This window comes from Nelumbo lutea, chromosome 1 (assembly GCF_056320005.1).
Source record: "Nelumbo lutea isolate HS-2025 chromosome 1, American lotus-T2T, whole genome shotgun sequence".
Taxonomy (NCBI): Eukaryota; Viridiplantae; Streptophyta; class Magnoliopsida; order Proteales; family Nelumbonaceae; genus Nelumbo; species Nelumbo lutea.
In genome coordinates, this window is record NC_142684.1 from 108,107,504 (window position 1) to 108,131,387 (window position 23,884).

At 38.6% G+C, this 23,884-nt stretch overlaps 1 protein-coding gene across 1 annotated transcript in view; it reads right to left on the reverse strand.

Annotated features, from left to right (window-relative positions):
* LOC148876685 (uncharacterized) overlaps positions 1 to 23,884 on the reverse strand; it is a 70,813-nt gene that overhangs the window by 30,977 nt on the left and 15,952 nt on the right. Inside the window, exons 3-7 of the mRNA XM_088962700.1 lie at positions 23,264 to 23,422; positions 19,491 to 19,704; positions 6,030 to 6,116; positions 5,786 to 5,925; positions 4,457 to 4,537 (exon numbers count right to left, since the gene is read on the reverse strand). Coding sequence (XP_088818826.1) covers positions 4,457 to 4,537; positions 5,786 to 5,925; positions 6,030 to 6,116; positions 19,491 to 19,704; positions 23,264 to 23,422 — 681 coding nt within the window. The remainder of the gene's footprint in view (positions 1 to 4,456; positions 4,538 to 5,785; positions 5,926 to 6,029; positions 6,117 to 19,490; positions 19,705 to 23,263; positions 23,423 to 23,884) is intronic.

Sequence of the window (23,884 nt, forward strand, 5' to 3'; positions counted from 1 at the left end):
ACGGAATCAACACGTGTACTTCATCACCTTTTCAGATGATTTTTCACGATATGGTTACGTGTACCTAATGAGACACAAATCTGAATCCTTTGAAAAGTTCAGAGAGTTCAGACAGGAAGTCGAGAAACAGTTAGGAAGAGAAGTTAAGGCCCTTCAATCGGATCGAGGTGGCGAGTATCTCTCTGACGAATTCAGGGACTACTTAAAGGACAATGGGATAGTGTCACAACTAGCTCCTCCTGCTACACCACAACTCAACGGTGTTTCAGAGAGGAGGAATAGGACCTTGTTGGACATGGTCCGGTCACTTCTCGTACGCTCAGAATTACCCACATCCTTTTGGGGATATGCATTAGAGACTGCTATCTACGTGCTGAATCGGGTTTCAACCAAATCAGTTCCGAAAACTCCATATGAACTATGGACCGGAAGGAAGTCAAGTGTAAGACACTTGAAGATTTGGGGTTGTCCTACACACGTTAGAAGAACAAGTGCGGACAAGTTGGAATCCAAAACCAGTCGTTGGCTATTTACAGGCTACCCAAAGGATTCAGTGGGTTATCTATTCTATGACCCAAGTGAGTAGAAAGTGTTCTGCAGTCGAAACGCCCAATTCTTAGGTGAATACATCATGGACACTCACCGTTAGGAAATAGTTCTTGATGAGGAGAGCTCAGGAGCAGTGGGAGATGTCCCACAAGTTCCAGGTAGAGGAGAAAACCCTAGCAAAAATATCAGATTTCGAACTAGGGGGTTTGAGTAAGCAAGAAACACATCCTGCAATCTGAGATTTGATCTCTCACAGACTCCAGAGAGAAGAGACAATTCTGCCCTCTTCGCCTTGAACTTCTCCTCCTTCAGCCGCCGCCACTACCTGTTGGAAGATTGGATCTTTGCAGCAATAGGAAATCAAGAAAGCAGTTCTTGACAATAGTCTTGCAAGAAAGACACTAGGATTCAGTGTTCAAGGTTTCCAGAGGGTTCTTGTGAAGAATCCAGTGTGTAGGACGCACCCTGCTGGTTCCGTTCCATCCACAGCTGTGTCATCTTCAGCAAGAGCGGATCTTGGTTACTTCTTTGGGCGTGAACACCAACTTTGGGAGATATTATTTCTCCGGATCAGGTATAATCCTTCCTGTTTCCTTTTGGTTCAGATCTGGTTTGTTTATGGTTCAAGTAGGATCCTTGAATAATGTATTCTAAATTTAGGGAATATGATTCCCAGTTGGAAGAAGGTAGGAAATTTTTTTTGAAATTCGCCCCCCTTTCCGCACCTTTCTTGGCGTCCATTAGATGGATCCTACCATTCTTTCAATCAATGGGTGAAGCTGAACTTCGATGGGAGCTCCTTAGGAAACCTGGGTCCCTCTGGGGTGGGAGGAGCCTTCAGAGACAGGGAGGGCAGATTGGTTGCACTGTATTCAGGTCCGATAGGTGATGGAGACTCTTTGAGAGCAGAGATTATGGCCTTGCTACAAGGTCTAAGGCTGGCTAAACAATGGGGCCTACACCAGATTGAGGTAGAAGGGAACTCTAAACTATTAATTGGGTGGTTGCAGTCACATAACTTGGGGGCTTGGGTGCATCGACATTTCATGAGGGAAATAAACTGCTTAGCAAGGGAGATTGGGGGCACTATTCAGGTGGACAAGGAGTCAAGGAGGTCAGCAAATGGACTAGCCGACACCCTTGCAAAGCAAGGAACTTTCAGGGAGAACTTGTTTTGGGCTGTTCTGTAATCAGAAAGCATATTTCTTGGGGTAAACACCCTTATCTGGGTGGTGACAGTGTATTCTCTTAATCTGTCTAATGAAATTTACTGTTTCTGATAAAAAAATATATATTACCTGTAGCGATTGGAAATTGGAGATGCAATAAGAATGAAACATTTGAAGTCACCATGGGGCATAAGGTTGTCTCCATATCCCCTTATGAACAGACAAATTAGGAAGGAGTCTTATCTAATGTGGGGAAAAAAGGGATATGGATAAGGTAGGGTAGAGTAACTTTTTTTTTTTGAGAAAAGGTAAGGTAAATTGTATTAAATAGAATTAAAACATGTATACAAAGATTCTGTACATTACACAAGTATCCAATTTTCCTTTAAAGAAGATTACATCCAAAAAGAGGAGGAAAGATCACTACACAAGTATTCAATAACCATTTGCCTCAGAGCCTCCACTATGCCATTGATCACCTTCTCCACCAGGTTACTCCTGTTCAAAAATCATTGAGTTCCTTTCCAACCATAGCAGCCACAAGACTACTAATGGAATAGCAGACCATAAACATCTACCTTTCCTACCCATTCCAGCAACCTACCAAGCATTTGACAAATCCCGAACAGTGGCTGGCAGACACCCTTGGACAGTTACAGCCTTGAAGAAATATATCCAAATCTTGTAGGTGAAGTTGCAATGAAGAAAGATATTATTAGAAGACTTTTCTTCCTCCAAGCACAAGGGACACAAGATATCGGGTAGATTTGCTCCTGTTCTCATAAGCAATTGCTTGGTTGAACATTTCTCACAAACTTATCCCCAGGTAAAAAACCTCACTTTTGAAGGGGCAGCAGACAACCAAATAGCTTTACTAGGAAAAGAAAAAGACGAGGTTGTATCCGAAACCAGCCCTTGAGATGAAAGATTAATTGTTTGAGACTGAAGCAAACCCAGCACCAGCAGATCAGAAACCTGGAAAAGTTCCCAGTCATTTTAGTTCATTCTAAATTGTGGGATCCAGGTAATTGATTCACTTTCGGTTACATAGACTTTACCACCAAATCATTCCTGCTGTTGGGTAGCAAGTACAACTCTGGGAGCAGCTCATATGGCATCTCGTAACACCAAGGATCCATCCAAATTTTCAACCTGCTTCCATTTCCAAGCTTTTATTTCATCCCTTTCAGAAAACAGGGCATATCTTAGTATATTCCTCTCCATACACTACAAACATTGTGCTGAGAGGGAGAAACACTATCCTATCCATTTTCCTGCAAGCCATACTTAGTTGCAATTAGTCTTCTCCAGAGGCCATTGTGTTCTGAATTGAAGTGCCAGAGCCATATACCAAGCAGAGTTAAACTAAACCTCCTGACCTTCCTAATACCCAAACCACCATTCCTTAAAGGCTGACAAATCTGATCCCAGTTTATAAGATGATATTTAGATGAGTTCCTCCATCCTACCCACAAAAAACCCCCCATAGATTTCTCAATTTTTTCAGCTACTTCAGCTGCTATTGGAAAGAGTGACATGAAATAAGCTGGGATTTTTTTCCAAAACTCTTTTAATTAGGGTCAACTTACCTCCTTTTGACAGGTACCTTGCTTTCCTAGTTGCAAGTTTTTTATCCACTTTTTCCTGTACCAGGTTCCTAATATTTTTTAGAATTGCACCTTCCACCCAATGGCAACCATAGGTATTTTATGGGCAAAGATCCAACCTTGCACCAAGAACTTCTGATAAGTCAAACAAGTTGTCTACCTCACTTTTGGCAAGAGAGCTTTAAAACTGAAACCACCTCAAACCATTTGCTCCTCTGTTGCATCACCAACAACAAAAAAAGTGTCATCAGCAAGTTGGAGCAAGGTAATGTTGGGCCTACTGTTCCCCACTTCAAAACCTTCAATGCATTTCCCTTCTGTAACTCTATAAGTCATCCTGCTTAAGCCTTCCGTGACTATAGGTAGAGTAACTTATGAGACTCCAAAGAAAATAATCATTAAAACCCCACTGAGAAGCTAAATAGGAGGGAGGGCAGGCTTGGTAAATACAGAATATATGATGTACAATAAATACAAGAATATGTTTCTCCTTGTTCATTCTTGGACTTTTGTCCGTGTGTACACAGATCATTGTCAATCCCTTTGTTTGCTAACTGCCCCAATGACACATCTATCTTATTTTGTTTATTAGATAGATCCAATTTCTTCCAACAAACTCAACTGGGATGACCAATTTTAAAGGTCAAACTGTTTTAGCTGTGGGCCTGTGGCTTTTGGACAATTTCTAAGGTTGGTTTGTGTGAAGACCAGTACAGATAGTCAGTTCCTGACTTATGAATAGAAATAAGAACAATTTTTTTGAAGAATAACAATGTTTTGAACAGAGTCACAAAAAAAAGATAAAAAATAAATAAAGCTTTGGAAATTACAATGTCGAATCATGAAGGCAAGTGGAAACAAGCAAACTAAATTTACAGGAGAATACAGTTCATAAGAACTGTACTACAATGGTCATCTGGCACTATTTACCCCATTCATCAATCAGGAGATGATGCTAATACAAATTCAGATACATCCAGAAATTTGTATCTCGAGAAGATTATTACAAGGAATAGACTACCAATTTGTTGATAATGGTAGTGTTATAAGGCTACCACCAAGGGAAAAAATGACAAAAGGCATAACAAGACTAAGTGAAAGCAGTATAAAAGATATAGATTAGGAACAAACCATCCAGTTGCACTGCGACAATTGTAATTTTTTATTGTGTCCTCTAGCTCAAGGGCTTCCACAACAAAGTTCATATACTCACTGCAAAAAAGTTAACCTTAATCAGATTCTTTAGTAGCAAGGCAGGAGGGCATTTGCATAGGGTAAGGAGACAATATCATATAATTAGTAATTCTTTATAAAGAATGGAAGTGCAAAGGTTCAAAGAAAGACGACCCTCAGTTGATTTGCCCTCTTAGGAGGTCACCCTTCCTCCTTTTTTTTTTTTTTTGATCAGCAACTTAAAGAGATTTATTAGAACTTAAAAAGAGTACAACAAGAAGGTGTTAGAGAAAACACCCAATACAGCAAAAAGCCCCACTACCCAGCTAACATCGAGCCCAAAACAGATGATATCTATTCACCCTTTGTTTAGCTAAGCCATCCATCAAACCATTAGTAGACCTTCTAACCTATCTTAACTGGATTTGCATGTCTCGACAGCAGTTTGAACCGCCTGAAATCATTTCTGAATTTCCATAATACTCGTTCTCTTTTTTTCAGCCATCCAATGACTATTTTAGAATCTCCTTCTACTATTAAGAAGGTCACCCTTCCTATCATCATCATCATCATTATTGAAATGTATTAACAGTTTAAGATAGCAAAGTTATTAAAACCTAAACCCATTACATTAATGCAAATATTTGAAAGTTCAAACCCAGAATAATACATTGTGAGAATAATAAATTTTGACTTACACTTCATGCAACAAAGATAATCTGGAGATTAGGAGATAAAGAACACATGGCTAAATTTGGAGTAAAAAGAAATCTTTAAATATCTTTAATATTTTTCACTTCTAAATCTTAAAAGAAGAATATGGCAATTCTGTATCACGCCAGAATATCCAACAGAAAAAGAACTGTTTGTGCTTATGCTACAACACTACCATAAATGACCTAAGCTACAAGTAGATAACCTTTGCCTGAAAGGATTATACTATGAATACCTAGGAAAACCTCTCTGCAAAAAGCTGTGTTAGTTAGTAGTGCTAATAAAGTGGAAAAATGCAAATGATATCATTACCATCAGTATTTGACCAATAACATGAAAGGGTTGTATTAAGAAAAAGGGCTGCAAGTACAAGCACTAGAATTATCAAAAAAAACGAGGTTAGCCCATAACAGTTGCACACATACTTGTATATGTTTTACATGAAAATATTGTAGTGATAAAAACACTAGCACAACTCATGAAACAAAGTATCCAAAGGATTCAAGGATGAATTCTCTATCAATAAACACCCTCCGCTAGAAAACTAGTTCATTAAAGTAGTTGCTGCAATACCTTTTGCAACGGTAGTACTCTTCTCGGGCTCTCCTAAGTTGACGCCTTAGTGTGGCCATTGTTTTCTCATCAGTATCATAATCCATATCATTTTCACCCAATCTACCCCCTTGTGGTTTGAAGGAAGGATCTTCTCTAAGCTGCAAAAAGGAAATTGAATCACATAAAAGCATACAAAGAAAGGCAGTTTATAAATCTTTGGTGTCAGATTGTCATGTATGAGCTTGCATGCAAAAAATATTACCATCTGACGCAGCATGTGATCAATCACATCCATATAACGTCTCAAAGGATCACGCTTGGACATCTGATTTGATGTGGCTTGTGCAACCTAATGAAACAAACCAAGATTAAATAATGAAAAGATCTTGCTGAGCTCAAAAATAATATGAACTAAGCAATTTTAACGAGAGCAGAAGAATATATAATATAGATGCAAATGTATCTCAGCACAAAAAAGCATAATATGGTTACATTAATACTACAGACAAGAAAGGAGGATCTTTTTTTCTTTTTTTGATTAATATAAAGATAACCCTGTACTTTGACGGAAGCGCCATTGGAAACCCAGGTACAGCAGGAATTGGTGGAATTTTTAGAAGAAGAGATGGTACTATTAGATGGGCTTACAGTGGATCAATTGGGATAGCCTCTTCGACTAAGGCTGAAATCCTGGCAGTCTTAACTGGAATCAGGATAGCAAGAGATCTGGGATACCTGAATATTCTCATAAAGGGTGATTCTGCAATTACAATCAGATGGTTAGCAGATCCTGGCAGTGGCCCCTGGGTTTTAGCTAGTCTCTTTGCTGAAGCCAGAGACATCCTCTCTAACATGAATGCTCAGTTGGATTGGGTCCCTAGGGAGCTAAATACTGATGCTGATGGTCTTGCAAAGGCTGGCACTGACAGGGATTGCTTGTTTAATGATTGCTTCGTTCCTGTTTAACTTTTGAGTTGTATTTCCTGTGTACATCTTCTCATGTACCTCTTGTTTTTTGAATAAAGTTACCATCTTTTTCAAAAAAAAGTAAAGACGTGAATGAGTTATAAATTGTAGTCATATGAGACTACTAACAGCCCAAGCTGTGGTGTATAATCAACAGGAAATTAAGAGGATGAGAGGAGAAAGAGAAAAGAAGAGAAGATTTCAAAGGAAGGATTTCAGAAAAGAAGATGATGCTTAATCTGTCGCCCCCCTCTTTCTATTTATATTAATTCTGAAGTAAGGATAAGACTGCTTACATGGCAAAATTAAAATCCTAATAAAATACAACAATTAAAGTCCTAATAAAAGACTAACAACTAATTGTGGACTGACACTTAAATAACTAGTAGTTGTATACAAGTACAATAGAAAGAGGTGGGGACCACATAGTAGTTGTATACGAGTACAATAGAAAGAGGTGGGGACCACATCAGTGGTTTCTACACTCCCTCTCAAGTTGGGAGTAGACGTTTGTCATTCCCAACTTGCATAGATCTGCTTCTAACTTCTTGTTTGAAACTGCCTTGGTGAGAAGATCAGCAAGCTGCATGTTGGAGCTAATATATGAAAGACAGACTTCTTGAGAAGCAACCCTTTCCCTAATAAAATGTTGATCGATTTCAATGTGCTTGGTTCTGTCATGTTGTACTGGGTTATGAGCTATATTAATAGCAATCTGATTATCACAGTACAACATTAGAGGTTTCTCATAGGTAATACCCAATTCATCAAACAGTGATTTCAACCATAGTATTTCAGCCACACCATTTTCCATGGACCGATATTCAGCTTCAGCACTGGAATGAGAAGCAACATCTTGTTTCTTACTCCTCCAAGAAACAAGGTTACCTCCTACAAAGGCACAATATCCAAAGGTAGACCTTCTATCATCAACACAACCGACCCAATCTGCATTTGTGTAAACTTCTATCTTCATGTGATTATTGTCCTTAAATAGTACACCTCTTTAAATATGCCAATATCCTCTCAACAACAAGTAGGTGGGTAGTTCTAGTAGAGTGCACATACTGACTAACAGCACTAACTGCATAGCTGATGTCTGGTCGTGTAAGACAAAGATATAGTAGTTTACCAACTAATCTTTGGAACATAGCTTTATCTTCAAGAGGCTCTCCACCTTCTGCACTAATCTTGTGATTCTATTCAATAGGTGTATCGGCTGGCTTAACACCCAACTTTCTTGTTTCTTCTAACAAATTAAGGACATACTTCCTTTGAGAAACAAAGATTCCATGCTTGGACCGAGCTACCTCAATACTCAAGAAATATCGTAGCTCTCCCAAGTTCTTTACCTCAAATTCTTGATGGAGAAGTTTCTTAAGAGACTCAATTTCATTGTTACCACTCCCTGTTACTACAATGTCATCCACATATACAGCAAGTAGAGTCAAGGAAGTATCCACTTTCTTAAAAAACAAAGTGTGATCTGATTGAGCCTGCACATAGCCAAACTTTTCAAGGGCTTGTCTGAATCTATCAAACCAAGCTCTGGGGGGCTATTTTAGTCCATACAAAGCTTTATTCAACCGACAAACCTTCTTACCTGTCTCTGTACTATAAAAAACCATGAGGTAACTGCATGTACACTTCTTCTTGCAAGTCTCCATTGAAGAAGGCATTTTTAACATCCATTTGGAACAAGGGCCAAGAGTAACTGGCTACAAGAGATAATGTATATAGTGGTCATTTTTGCTACTGGTGCAAAAGTCTCCAAGTAATCTATACTATAAGTCTGAGTAAATCCCTTTACAACTAACCGGGCCTTATACCTTTCAATGGAACCATCAGCATTATGTTTCACAATAAACACCCATCTACATCCAACTGGTTTCTTCCCTTTGGGTTGATCAACTAGCTCCCAAGTATTGTTTCTCAAAAGGGCATCCATTTCTACCTTCATTGCATCTTTCCACTCAGGAATGGTCAAGGCTTCCTGTACTATTCTGGGAATGGGAATATCAGCAATGGATGTAAGAAAGGACTTGTAAGAGGGAGACAGGTGATCATAGGACAAGAATTGTGAGATACAGTGGGCTGAGTGAGGTGCAACGGTGTTTGCCTTTACGGACTGCAATGGGAAGGTCAAGGTCATTCAATGGAAGTGAGGGCTCAGAAGATGGAGAAGGCTCAACAGCAGAAGTCTCATCTGTAATGGGAGCTAGAAGAGATGTAGTACCTGGATCTGGATCTTCAGAAGGAATTGGGGCTGGCCTGGACTGCTAATGACCGAAATCAACCTGCCTCCATCGTCAGTGATAAACTCTCAAATCCTGACATTTTTGACAACACTCCCCATTACACCCATCTTCACTCAACAGAACAGGTAAAGGGACTTCTGATGTGTTAACCCCAACCGTACTACTCTCCCCCTGAGAAGAAACCCTAGAGTAATAAGGTACATCCTCAAAGAAAGTAACATCCATGGATACAAATCTCTTTCCTGAAGCAGGTTCGTAGTAGCAGTATCCCTTTTGAGTTTGTGCATAACCAAGGAAATACATTTTGAGGCTTTAGGGTCAAATTTGGAACAGTGAGGGCCAAGAGTTTTCACGAAGCAAGTACAACCAAAGGTTTTAAGAGGGACAGAAAACAACTCTTTATCAGGAAATAAAAGAGTGAATGAGGGTTTCATGTTAAGAACCCGTGAAGGAATTCGGTTGATGAGATACACAACTGTGAGAATGGCATCTCCCCACAAATGTATAGGCACATTGGAGTTGAATATGATACTTCTAGCTACTTCCAATATGTGCCTATTCTTTCTCTCAGCCACCCCATTCTGCTGAGGAGTATGAGGGCAGGTATTCTGATGGATAATCCCATGGTTAAGAAAATACGAGGCTAGTGATGTTTTAAAGTATTCTCTCACATTATCGGATCTGAAAATTTTGATTTTTACCCTAAACTAAGTTAAAATCATCTGATGAAAGGTCTGGGTTAGGGTAGGGACCTCATCTCGAGAACGCATCAAGTAGACCCAAGAAAATCATGTGTAATCAATCAACAAACAGCAATAAGTATCTGTACCCCCCATAGCAGTGATGTGATATGGTCTCCAAACATCGGTATGCACAATGTCAAAAGGAACGCTACTTCTCTTATTACTTAATGAATAGGTTGTTCTACAATGCTTTGCAAGCTCAAAACTTTCACACTTTAAACTGGACATCTAGATATATTCAAATAAACTAGGAAACAAGCTTTTCAAAGACCTAAAGGATAAATGACCCAATCGGTTACCAATAGACTGAGAAACAAAAGACCCTCTAACTTCACTACAGTCCCATTGTGAACTTCCTCCAAGCAGATAGATTCCATTTTTAGTAATGTTGTTAACTGAAAGTAAATTGATGCTAAGTTTAGGAACATGCATAATAGATGACAGGGAAATGGCACTAGACAACATAATGTCTCCCTTGCCAGAAATGGGAACAAGTGATCCATCAGCAATAGACACCATGTCTTTACCACAGGATAAGTGATAGATAGTAAATAGTGAAGGCAAACCAGTCATATGATCAAATGCACCTGAGTCCACTACCCAACAATGTTCAGTGTTACTTGGAGCTGAAGCGTGATAAGCTAAGGCCCGTGTACCTAAATGAGCAAATGCTAAGGTGGGAGGAGCTGATGTTGTGACTGGCTGAGATGATGATGCTGAATTACCAACCTCCTTTTCCAACTGAGTCAAGGCAGCTCGGACAGTAGCTAGAGTGTCTAGTGGTGCTCTTGTGCCTGATGAGGTTGCACAATCAGTAGTAACAGTTGTATTAGCATTCCCCTTTTTGCTCCTAAGTTTTGCAAGAACTAAATGAGGATGTAGCTTCCAACAGGTTTCTTTGGTATGCTTAGTGTTGACAGTTGTTTATGTATTCAGGTTTAGTACCATAAGGGTACTGTTGTAATTTCTCTTCTGTTTATATTGTTCGACTGTACTAGTATAAATAATAAAATCATTCTTTCACCCCCTAAGTTCTGGAGGGCTTTCAGTCACTCGACTCACCTCTCTTCTCTCTTCTCCTCTCCTCTCTTCACTTGCTCTTGCTCAACATGGTATCAGAGCAAGTCCTCCAGGCCTGAAGGGTGATGTCAAGCTAACTACTGTTGCACCCAGTGTTGTCTCCAATCGAACTCCTAATCTGGTGAATCAGTTCGACCCAGAAGTTACAGAGTCTTTTCGTCTTCCAGCCCAAAAATGGCTCCTCTTGTCTGCTCGACTGTAGAGAGACTATTGTTTGCAGTTCGTAGAGGGTGTTTTGTCTTCAGAAAGGCTATCATTTGAAAATAAAAGAAGTATTGCTCATCTTCTGTTCGGCTGCCTATTGTTTGAGGATTCGTAGAAGAAGTTCTGGTTTACAGTCAAGGAGTTTTGGTTTACCATAAGGGAGACTATCATCTGAAACTAAAAGAGGTACTATCATCATTGTCTGTTCGGATGCCTATTGTTTGATGAACTGTTCGGCTACCCTACTGTTGTCTGTTCGAATGATGAACTGTTCGGCTGCCCTACTGTTAAGTGACTGTATTCCTTAACACAATACTGTATTCAAACCTTTTTTTTTGTTGGTATTGTGGACTATTGATGGTCTGTTTAGCCGATTAATTGTCTACTCAATATTAATCTTATTAATTGATTGTTTGGCTACCCTATTGATCTCCTTGACTGGTTAGCTATCAGGCCTACTAATTAGGTCATTCAGACATGTTCTTGTACTGCAACAACAGTGTGCAGACTTGTTTCAGTGAAACCGTAGGTCAGAAGGACATGTTTCAATACTGCAACAGTAGTGTTCAGTTTGTTGTTTGTTCTAAGTGAAACTGTAGGTCAGAAGGACCTGTTCTTGTACTACAACAGTAGTGTTCAGTTTGTTGTTTGTTCTCAATGAAACTGTAGGTCAGAAGGACATGTTCTTGTACTGCAACAGCAGTGCTCTTTTTTGCTCTCAGTGAAACTGGTGGTCAGAAGGACCTATCTCTGAAATAGCCTTGTACGGCTATACTCTTTGGGTTGTTGTTTCAACTTTTATTCAGATTTCATGGGCAGTGAAGATTCAGCCACATCTGAAGTTTCCTCAATGCTGAATGGAATGGGTGGGGGTGACCTATCATTTCCTATGGCTGTTGTCCCTCTTGATGGTTTAAATTACCTGGAGTGGTCAAGAGAGAACAAATTATACATCACTGCAAGGGGGAAGATAGGCTATATTAATGGGAGGATAAAAGAACCATCCTCCGGGAGTGCTAAATATGATAGATGGAATCAGAAGAACAGTATTGTTATGTCCTGGCTCTTGGTTTCCATGCAACCTCAAATCAGGAAGAATTTCATGTGGGCTGAAACTGCGAATGAAATTTGGGAATAAGCAAAGTCTACATATTCAGAATTGCGACACTATGCCAAAATTTATCAACTGCAGGCAACATCTTCTACTTGCAGACAGGGGGAGAGGTGTTTATCGGTCTATTACTATGACTTAACATCTGTCTAGAAGGAGTTGGATCACTACCAGAGTGTGGATTGGAAGTGTGATGAGGATGCTAAGAAGTACAAACAGCTTGTCTCCCAACAAAGGGTGTTTGCATTCTTACATGGTCTAAATCCTATGTATGAATCTATCAAGGTTCAGATTCTCATCTCTAAGGATCTCCCTTCTGTTCAGGAAGTCTATGCTCTTGTACAGTCTGAAGAAAGCAGGAGAAATTTGATGAACAGCCCTCGTGGGGATGCTGTTGTGTTGGTTGCAAAAGGGAGTGTATCTTCTGGTGTGGGATCCTCTTCCCAGAAAGGAGATCTCCAGAAAAAAACTGAAGATAAGAAAAAATTGTGGTGCACTCATTGCCAGAAACCCCGACACACCAAAGATACCTGTTGGGATCTTCATGGGAAACCAAAATGGGCTCAAGATCTGACTAAGAAGCATGGTTCAGAGGTGAATAAGAAGTACGAACAGCAAAATACAAAGAAACATCACATGGCCAACATGGCTACTCGGGAGAATCAACTCCCCATTTCTACTGCGACTCAGACACATCTCACTAGACCTGACCCGAGGGAGGACATTATGAATTCCTTCCGTGACCATTTAGAGCTCTATGGTATAGCAATTCGTCAGATGGATGCTCCTTCCTCAACCTCATTTGCATCCACGTCAAGTAACCCTACCACTGCTTTCCATGTTGCTGCTCACACCCCTGACTCTCCATGGATCATTTATTCTGGAGCATCAAAACATATGACCGGTACATCCTCTTACTTTCAAACCTATCACCCTCTTTCTAGAAGAGACAATGTGAGACTAGCAAATGGATCATACTCTTCCATAGCTGGTCAAGGAACTCTCTCTCTTCCTTTTGGCCTTACCCTTTCTGATGTTCTTCACATTCCAAATTTTCCCATTAATTTGTTCTCTGTTAGTAGTGTTACTAATTCCTTGAATTGCTCAGTGACTTTTTTCCCTTCTCAATGTGTGATTCAGGATCTGGCCTCGGGGAGGACGATTGGTAGGGGTCGAATGGCTAATGGACTTTACATGCTAGAGAATAAGGCTGGTCTTCATGTTATAGAGTCTATGAGTCAGTCCTGTAAGAAAAAAAGTCTATTTATGGTATTGTCGTCTTGGTCATTTGTCTTTTGAGTCTTTGAAAGTTGTATTCCCATAACTGTTTAAGTCAATGTCTATTTCTGATTTTTCTTATCAAACGTGTCAGCTGAGTAAGCATTGTAGAACTCATTTTCTTCAAAGAAATAGTAAACTTGAATCTCCGTTTCACATTGTTCATTATGATGTGTGGGGCCCTGTTACTTTACCATCTGAGAGTGGCTACAAGTATTTCATTACCCTCATTGATGATTATTCTAGATATACTTGGGTATACCCAATGCGAACCAGGGAAGAAGTACCAAAAATCATTCCAGATTTCCAGCGGATGGTCTTCACTCAATTTCAAACTGAAATCCAAATTTTTCAATCAGACAATGCAAAAGAATTTTTTCATAGTGACCTCACGAAATTTTTTGCTTCGCATGGTTCCCTTCACCGTAGCTCTTGTGCCCGCACACCACAACAAAATGGTGTGGCCGAACGGAAGAATTGACATCTCCTTGAAGTGGCTCGGGTTTACTACTTCATATGAATGTTCCCAAACGGTTTTGGCTTGAAGTTGTTCTTTGTTCCACTTACCTTATTAACCGTATGCCCTCTCGTCGGTTAGAGTACAAAGCCCCACATCAACTTCTCTTTCCTAAGGCTCCCCTTCTTTCTATTCCTCCTCGTGTCTTTGGTTACCGGTGTTTTGTCCAAAATCTGTCTCCCACCCGTGGGAAATTGGATTCTTGTGCTATCCCTTGCATATTTCTTAGTTACTCCTTCACTCAAAAAGGATACCGTTGTTTTTATCCTATTTCTCGTAAATTCTATGTCTCCATGGATGTTTCTTTCTTTGAAGATGAGTCTTTCTATCATGTTTCTTCTCAGGGGGAGTGTAAGCATGAGGAGAAACTGGTTCAATTTCCCTCTCTCCCTGACCCTCCACCTTTTCGTGTTTTTTCTCGTCGTCACAAAGGCCAACCAAATTCAAGAGCTGTAGAGAATCCGGAAGTTGTACCTCCAATGCCACCAGACTCCTCGGGGGAGGATCATACTCACTCAGGTATTTTGGCTCCCAATGATGTCCTTGAATCTATTGAAAATGATTCCTCTACTGCTAATGATCTTGACCGTCCTATTGCTCACAGGAAGGGTGTTAGATTGTGCACCACTAAACATCCCATTTCCAACTTTGTCTCCTATGAGAACATTTCACCCCCATTCCGTGCTTTCCTTACCTCTATTGACTGTGTCCCTATCCCTAAGAATGTGGCAGAAGCTCTTTCAATTCCTGAATGGACAAATGCCATGAGGGAAGAAATTAATGCCCTTCACAAAAATGGCACATTGGAACTTGTTGATCTTCCTAAGGGAAAGGTTCCAGTTGGATGTAAATGGGTGTTCACAGTCAAGCATAAGGCTGATGGAAAAGTGGAAAGATATAAAGTTTGCTTAGTGGCAAAGGGATTTACTCAAGTGTATGGAGTTGATTATGCATAAACTTTTGCCCCTATTGCCAAGATGAATTCCATTAGTCATTTTCTCTCTTGCGGCTAATCTGGATTGGGTTTTACACCAGCTGGACATCAAGAATGCATTCTTGAATGGTGACCTTGAAGAGGAAGTGTACATGATTCAACCTCCTGGTTTTTTAGCCCAAGGCAATGAATAGAAAGTGTGCAAGTTGAAGAAGTCCTTATACGGGCTGAAACAATCACCAAGAGCTTGGTTCAACAAATTCCATGTGGCAGTTCAGTAGAAAGGATACAGGCAATGTCAATCAGATCACACACTATTTGTGAAAAAAGGATAAGGTAAAATTACTGCTCTAATTTGTATATGTGGATGACATAATTATTAATGGTGATTGGGAGGATGAAATTCAGAAATTGAATTTTTTTCTTACCACTCAGTTTGAAGTGAAGGATGTAGGACCTGCCAAATACTTCCTTGGAATTGAAGTCGCCCGATCAAAGAAGGGTATCTTCATTTCTCAAAGGAAATATGTCCTAAATTTACTTCAGGACACTGGGAAGATGGGGGTGAAGCCAGTTGACTCTTCCATTGACCCTAACCATAAATTAGGTAACAACTGTAGTGAATCTCTCAAGGATGTGAAACAGTTTCAGAGGCTTGTAGGGAGATTGTTATACCTTTCTATGACTCGCCTAGACATTGCATATGTTGTTGGTGTCCTCGGTCAGTTCATGCATGCTCCTAGGTCTTCTCATCTTGAAGCAGCAGAGAGAATCTTCCGATATCTAAAGAAGTATTCGGGTACTGGTTTGTTATTTCAAAAGCACGGACATTTGAAAGTTGAAGTTTATACAGATGCAAATTGAGTTGGATCCCAAGTGACAGAAAGTCTACCAGTGGCTACTGCACCTTTATGGGAGGGAAACTTGTTACATGGAGGAGTAAAAAGCAAAATGTGGTGGCTAGATCCAGTGCTGAAGCTGAATACCGTGCTATGGCCCACGGGGTTACTGAAGGCATGTGGATAAAGAATTTGTTGGGGGAGTTGGGTTTCCCAGTGACCAAACCTATAACTCTATTTTGTGATAACAAAGCAGCTATAAGCATTGCTGCCAATCCGGTGCTACATGATAGAACAAAGCACATCGAAGTTGACAAGCATTTTATCGGAGAGAAAGTTATCACAGGCGAAGTGTGTACCCCTTATGTCACTTCTGAGAACCAGCTTGCAGACATCTTTACAAAGGGTTTAAACATTTCCAGACATCATGATCTTTGTGACAAGTTGGGCATGATTGATATCTATGCTCCAACTTGAGGGGGAGTGTTGATAGTTGTTTATGTATTCAAGTTTAGTACCATAAGGGTACTTATGTAATTTCTCTTCTGTTTATATTGTTCGACTGTACTAGTATAAATAATAAAATCATTCTTTCGCCCCCTAAGTTCTGAAGGGCTTTCAGTCACTCAACTCACCTCTCTTCTCTCTTCTCCTCTCCTCTCTTCACTTGATCTTGCTCAACACTTAGGTTTCTTGCAATGTTCACATATTAGGTCATTCTTGTCTTCCTTCTTCATATCTATCTCCTTATCCCCCCAAACTTAGGTTTAGTTGCTACCAAAGCTGATTCAAGTGGTGAATGTTGTAACATAACTTTCCTTCTACTTTCTTCACTGTGCACTAGAGAGTAAGCTTGTGATAGAGTCACACTGTCTCTTGTTAGAAGCTATTGTCTCAGAATGTCGTACTCAAAATTCAGACCAGCTAGAAACTCAAATACCTTATTGGTTTCAACCTGCTTTCTATAGGCCTGTGCATCCTTCTGGCTTTCCCACTCAATTGTTTCTAAGTGATCAATCTCATGACACAAGGATTTCAAGGTGGAATAATAAACTGAGACTGGCTTCTCTCCTTGCTTAAGGTTATTCACCTTACATTTTAGCTCATAGGCCCTAGCAACATTGAGGGGTTGGGAGTAGGTTTCTTTCATGATATCCCAAATTTCTTTAGCTGCTTTTGCCCATAAATAATTTCGGTCGATATGTGGTTGCATGGAGTTACACAGCCATGTCATAACCAAATAGTTCACCTGAACCCATTTGGTATATTTGGTCCTCCTTGGCTGGTTCCTTGACATCTCCCAGTAAATAACTTAGCTTTCCTCTACCCCCAATAGCCATCATGGCTGATTGGGCCCACTCTAGGTAGTTTGACCCATCAAATTTTACAGTGGTAATCTGAAAACTGTTCTCAAGTATGCTACCAGCACCACCAGCCCCTAAATAGTTTTCCCCTTGGCTACCATCACTGAGACTGGGTAATTACACCCAGAATTTTCTATCAGCCGAACCTACTTTATCCTTCTGGGTCGGCAATCCACCCAAAGATAACTTTCCAAGTACAACTTAGAGTGCAGGGCTGAGAGTGCAAGGCTGAAACTAACTGCAGCCCTAGAATTGGCAACAGTCAAGAAACTAGAATCTTGAACCTAGAACCAGTCAAAGGTCAAGAAACAAGCCAAGAACACAACCAGTTCAGACGCACCTCTTAAAGTAACCAAAAAACTATTCTTTTAATGTATCAAGAACAGTTCAAGAGAAAAAAAGCTTTCAGTCGAACCTTTGAAATAACCAGAAAAGGTAATCCTTTTAATAGAAAAGATTGACTTACTTCAGCAAAACTCTGGCCGCAACCTTCAAAGATAAGTCTGAACCCTAATCTTGAGGGTTCTTCCTTCTGACTTTCTGGCCGCAACCTTCAAAAACAAGTCTGAACCCTAATCTTGAGGGTTCTTCCTTCTGACTCTTCCTGATTGCTGGCCATCCTCTAATGCTTCACCAACAATCTCCAAGACTCAGCTGATGATCCTTTTTGCTGGAAATTTTCCAACCCTAGGAAATTCTTATGCAGCCGGCCATGTCAGACTACCATACTATTTCCTAGGTTGGCTCTGATACCATGTAGTCGTATGAGACTACTAACAGCCCAAGCTGTGGTGTATAATCAACGGAAAATTAAGAGAATGAGAGGAGAAAGAGAAAAGAAGAGAAGAAGATTGGAAGGATTCCAGAAAAGAAGATGATGCTTAATCTGTCACCCCCCTCTTTCTATTTATATTAATTCTGAAGTAAGGATAAGGCTGCTTACATGGCAAAATTAAAATCCTAATAAAAGACTAAAGTCCTAATAAAAGACTAACAACTAATTGTGGACTGACACTTAAATAACTAGTAGTTGTATATGAGTACAATAGAAAGAGGTGGGGACCACATAGTAGTTGTATACGAGTACAATAGAAAGAGGTGGGGACCACATCAGTGGTTTCTACATAAATAAATGGAGGCAAGTAGTTTCTAGCTAATAAAATACCAAATATATTACAAAATACAATATCACTTTCCCATAACTCTATTGCAACTCCATAGAATTTTATCTTCAACTTTCAAAATGAATAGATGGCCACACTTGCATCAGGGAATAAATATTCCCAGGATCCTCCAATCAATGCAGAAATTAAGAGGAAAAAAGTGAAAATTGTCTGAATAGTGAATACTTTGCAAGAATAGCAACTTGCATAATCCTCTGTAACTTCACATGATGTACACTTTGTTGCCAATTTGATGTTTCTGTCATTGAACTGGCATTAAGTTAGAAACCTCTAAGAGCCACCACCCATAAGAACGTTTCTACCCTTTTTGAAAAGGTAAAGTAAACTTGGTGATATCGGCTGAGCATATCCAAAAAAATGGAATGTACAATGAGCATACAAGCGGGGTGATGTAGGACTAACAGCTCATATACTAAATAATGCAGGACAACTATGATCCAAGGGTGACACTAAATAGAACTGCATTGGTATGGACAGTTTGGGAGGAAAGAAATACTAGGATCTTTAACAATAAAGAAAGAGATGAAGCTACTTTTTGGGAGTGTATTTTGAATAGTGCTCTCATTTGGGCTAAAGCTTTGGATCTTTTCTCACAATTCTCCTTTGATGATCTTTGGAGAAATTGGGAATTGGCTGCAAAATCTTCCTTGATCAAGAACAAGCCTGTAGCGGAATGGAAGCCCCCTGAAGAAGATTTATCAACCTAAACTTTGATGGTAGCAGCCTCGGTAATCATGGGCCTTTAGGTATTGGAGAAGTCTTTAGGAATGCAGAGGGTCAGATTGTTGCCTTGTTCTCTAGCAGGAGCATATCTTGAAAAAATCATGGATATTCTATCAAATCATATATGAAAGATCTTCTAGTCTTCTAGATACTGAGGTGCATACAAGTTGGACAAGGAACAAAGAACATGAATTCTTTTAATCTGGGACTGCTGGAAATGGCCTAAATTCCTGAACCTTCAGTTCCACTCAATGAATATGCAATTTGTAAAGTTTATGCCCATGAGACAGTTTAAGTTTCAAAAAATTAAAAGAGAGAAATCTTTCAGAACGTTACTTGCAATTTGTCTCTTAAGAGAACCATTCCTAAGGTTCACACTTAATAGCTTGATAAATTTCAGCACAGGCATGAAACATCCAAAAACACATAAAGAAAATGTACAATAGAAATTGCTTTCATATAGTCATTCCAATGAACCTGATGACAAATGCTTTTTAATGGCATCAAGTTAAAAATACTTACTACAATAGCATTTGAAAATTCTTGATGAGCATCATCAAGTTTAACAGCCATTTTAGCAACCCTATGAGATAGAACTTTTTGGCGTATGGCCCAATCTGCATTTCTCCAAATGCTCTTCGGAATTTCACTCAAACCAAAGCCAAGAAGAAATGCACCCGTGACAAGTCCAAAAGTATTTGAGCAAGCCATGGCTAAACCGACAATACCTCTACTCCTGCCATTTGAGAATTAAACTTCAGCATTGAGCAGCTATGTAAAAATAACTATGCACTCATCAGTCATCACCGCTTCAGAGGCAAATTAACAACTAAAAACAAACAAGATCATGTGAGTGGTAAAAGATGGACAAGCAAAAAACCAACAACTGGGATTTCAGAAAAAGAGATCTCCTGATTTGGGCCCATGGTTCGCAATATCAACAATATTGGCAAAATATCCCCATTTTGCTAGGAGGCAACGCAAAACTTTTGGGAATCTTTTTTTCAAATATTTCTGATATTTTGCCAATATGTCAGTGTTATTTTAGATTTCACTGATAGACTATATATTTAAGGTTTAAACTTTTAGAATACTATTAAAAACTTTTGGATATTTTGTTAAAATCATTATAATTTCTTAAAATATCTTCCTAAAAATAACTATGGGGAATTGGTGATTGGATAATTGGCTTACCATTTGGATATTATTCACTTACTAAGTCGCTATAATTCAAAAGGAAGAAAGCAAAATGCATATAACTACAAAAGAATATTAAAATAATCAAAACATATAAAAAGTCAAAACAGCAAGTAATTGACATATTTAATGGAGAGAATATGACTAAAATACTAAAAGAAGACAAAGAGAAAGATATTTATTAAAGTCTCTCAATTTTCTCCTAATTGATTTATACAGTTTTTGCTATGGATTTTTGAACCTGAAATGTGCAATTATATTTGTTCTAATAATTCCTTCAGGTTTTATTAACTAGTTCCATGTTTTTAGAAAATTTTCCTGATATTTTAGATTTTCCAAATATCCTACGAAATTAGGAAAATATCTCCCAAGTTTCTCCATCTTTACATGGCAAAACATCTATCAATATCAAAATTGTGAACCATGTATGGGCCTAATCTCAGCCAACAATTTCATTTTTAGAATGAGTAAATTATACATGAGAGGATGTAGAAGTTAGGCAAAAAGATCAAAGAATACACACCACAACCAAAATATTACATGTGCATAGTGTTGCAACTATACAAAAAGGGCCTTCCACATGGACCAGACCTGATTTAGCTAATCTATCAGCCACAGTATCTAGGTCCCTTGGAATCCATCTAATATGGCCCTTTAACTGAGATAGGATTTCTCTAATTTCACTACAAAATTTAGATAATCTCTAAGGACCACAGTCAGCACACAGAGACCAATAAAAAGCAGTTCTTTGAGTCTAGTCTCCTTCAATATCAATGGAAGTGATTTGGATAAAATTGGCTGTTATAAGACCAACTAATAGCACTCTGACCTCTGCTTCTATAAAATCAGCATATCCTAAAAACCCATATCAAGAAATATAATACCTTACGCTTTCAAAAAAAGGCAAGGATAATATGGAGTATCATGATGTATGGTGAGAAAGGAACAGACAATTTTGAAGATAAATAATGTTCTAGAAGAAAATTAGTTGCTGAAATTTACTCTTTCATCATGGACTTGTCTTTAGCTCATCTGGAATTTAAAGATTTGAATATATAGGCATTTGGAGCTATTTTCTGGTTAACATTGGATTTAGTTAATTGGAATTTTTGAGTTGCATGTAGGGATTGTCTTTGTATTTCAATTTGGATGTCCTTCTTTGCATGGTGAAATCTCTTCAACGATGGACTGTATTCTTTTCTTTTTTTTTTTTTTGAACAGCACTGTAATATTTTTATTTTAATGAAATTTAGTTGCTTGTTATCAAAAAAATAAAAAGGAAAGCATGACCTTTATCTATCCAACTAAATCTCCATGGAAAAGAAAATAAATGTAATGCAAGGCTATCTAGAAACAACTCTATGCTTGAATCCCCCCCCACCAAAATAAATAAATAAATAAATATAAACTCTAACAGAACCATTACCTCTATTTTTTGTGTCCTTCTAGGCCCTGCATTTCAATACGACTCTTTGCTGGTGATAAGTTGGATGAATATCAATAGTGATGGGTCATGGACTCAGACAGGTAATAAGGGAAGGAGGATAGAAGGTGAGGTTGAGGCTAATTTAAAATGGATAAACAGGTCAGCAAATGCAATGGAAGATACACTAGCAAAGCAAGGGGTGCATAGGGACCATTTGCTATCGGCTAATTTAACTTAATGTGGGTTGGTTCAGCTTGGGAGCCTTGTACTTATTCTAATTTTACTTAATCAATTCAACTTTCAGGTGATCTATCAAAAAATAAGACTCCATGATAGCTCTTTTATTTTTTATCTTTTTGCTTCTTTGATCATTAAGAAGATGGTTCAGATAAAATGATTCTATTAATTCTGAGAAAAACATAAACAAGGGAATACAATTATCTAGTCCAACCCAATGAAGGCAGGGCCATAGCTGAAAGCTTCTACATAACATATACAATACATCAAGAAGAGCCAGGGTGTCTAAAACATATATGGCATTGAACAGAACAGAGTGGTGAGTGAAACAGGATTCATGCAGCCAACCCCATACAGCTGGGACAAGACTTAGTCATAGTTTTCAAGGCACCAAGGCGAGGCTAGGTGACAGGGGGGCGCCTAGTTGCCTAGTCGCCTAGGCGACGCCTAGGCGATGAATTTTTTTTAAGTAAAATCAATATATCCTAGGGTAGTTCCCTAGGTTCCATAACCATCTTACCTTAATAATTATTCATAATTTTCATAAGAGTAGTATAAATTTCATGTTTAAGTCTAGAAAATCAACATTTTATGAGAAGAAAAAGAACAAAGTGAAGAAAACTCAAAAAATATAGGGGCTGAACCCCTACTTTTGTTATAGGAAAGAAGAAAAGAAAAGGTGGAAGAAGAAGAAGAAGACATGGAAGAAGAAAATGTGTTGATTAAACAAAATTTTAAGTTCTTCCTTTGCTTATAGGTTCAGGTTTTGAAAATTTTGAGGGTTCAATCAAGGATCAAAATTTTGATACGATACGCCCCATACCAGGTGTATTGTATTGTATCTTTGGGGTTCCGATACCTGTTTACAGGGGTTTTCGGGGGACCCATTTTTTAAATAATATATATATATATATATATTTAAAAATGAAATTGAAAACCAAAGAAATAAAAAATAGGGGAAGTATCATTATAAGTACCGATACACCTCTGCCAATACACAGAGGTGTACCGATACTGTGAACCATAGGTTCAATACAGCAGTTAGCAATGTTGCATTGATTAAACCCTAACAAAATAAGAAAATAATAAAAAGAAATTAGTATATAAACACATAAAATGAATATTCTAGTTTAATAGTGTATATTTTATAATTATAATGTCAAAAAATTAAAAATATAAAAGTATTTTATAACCCAGTGCACAAAACTGCTAGGCGACTGGGCGAGGCGAGCCTCCAAGGGCACCTTGTTGCCTAGGCATCACCTAGGCACCCGCCTAGGCGTCGCTTTGACGACTATGGACTTAGTCAATAAACCATTCTAGAAACCATTCTTAACTGTTCAAAATGCTCTAAGGGTATATAACAAAATATCTTAGTTATATAAGAAGGGCAATACATCAACAAAAATAAGTACAGATGGGTTGTGAAACAAACTGAATTTTGTCCATAATAATGAGGAGAATAAGTCCAAAAAGACCAATAAATCCCACGCTCAGATAAAAGACCAAGTTTTGCTGTATGCTTGTCTTCAATCTTTCTTTCATAGTGAAGTCCCCAGCATCTTCATAACCCTGAATGAGTGGCACTACAACCCTGCTCAGAAAAATAACATATAATAAAACAAAGACAATATGTGTCAACTAAAGTATATAACCACTTAGAATGTATCTTAAACCACCATAGACCAAATGCACATACCAATTTATGCAGGTAAAGTATGACTAGATGGGAAAACATAAAATCATGTTTTAATAGAATATCCAGAAAGAGAATTACAATTATATGTATTTATGCTTCAAAACCATGATAAATTACATAACGTAAATCAGAATACACAAACTGGCCACATTATTTTTATCAATAACAGAAACTTTTATTAAGAATAAGAGTAAAAAAGAAAGACACAACCGGAGGGAGGGGCACAACATCTTAACCCTCCCTAAAAGTAGAATTTAGATTACGACATTGCCCAAAAAAGATTAGCCCTTCCCACCCCTTGTTTGGACAAAGAGTCTTCCAATGAATTGGCACACCTCTTAGTCCACTGAAACTGAA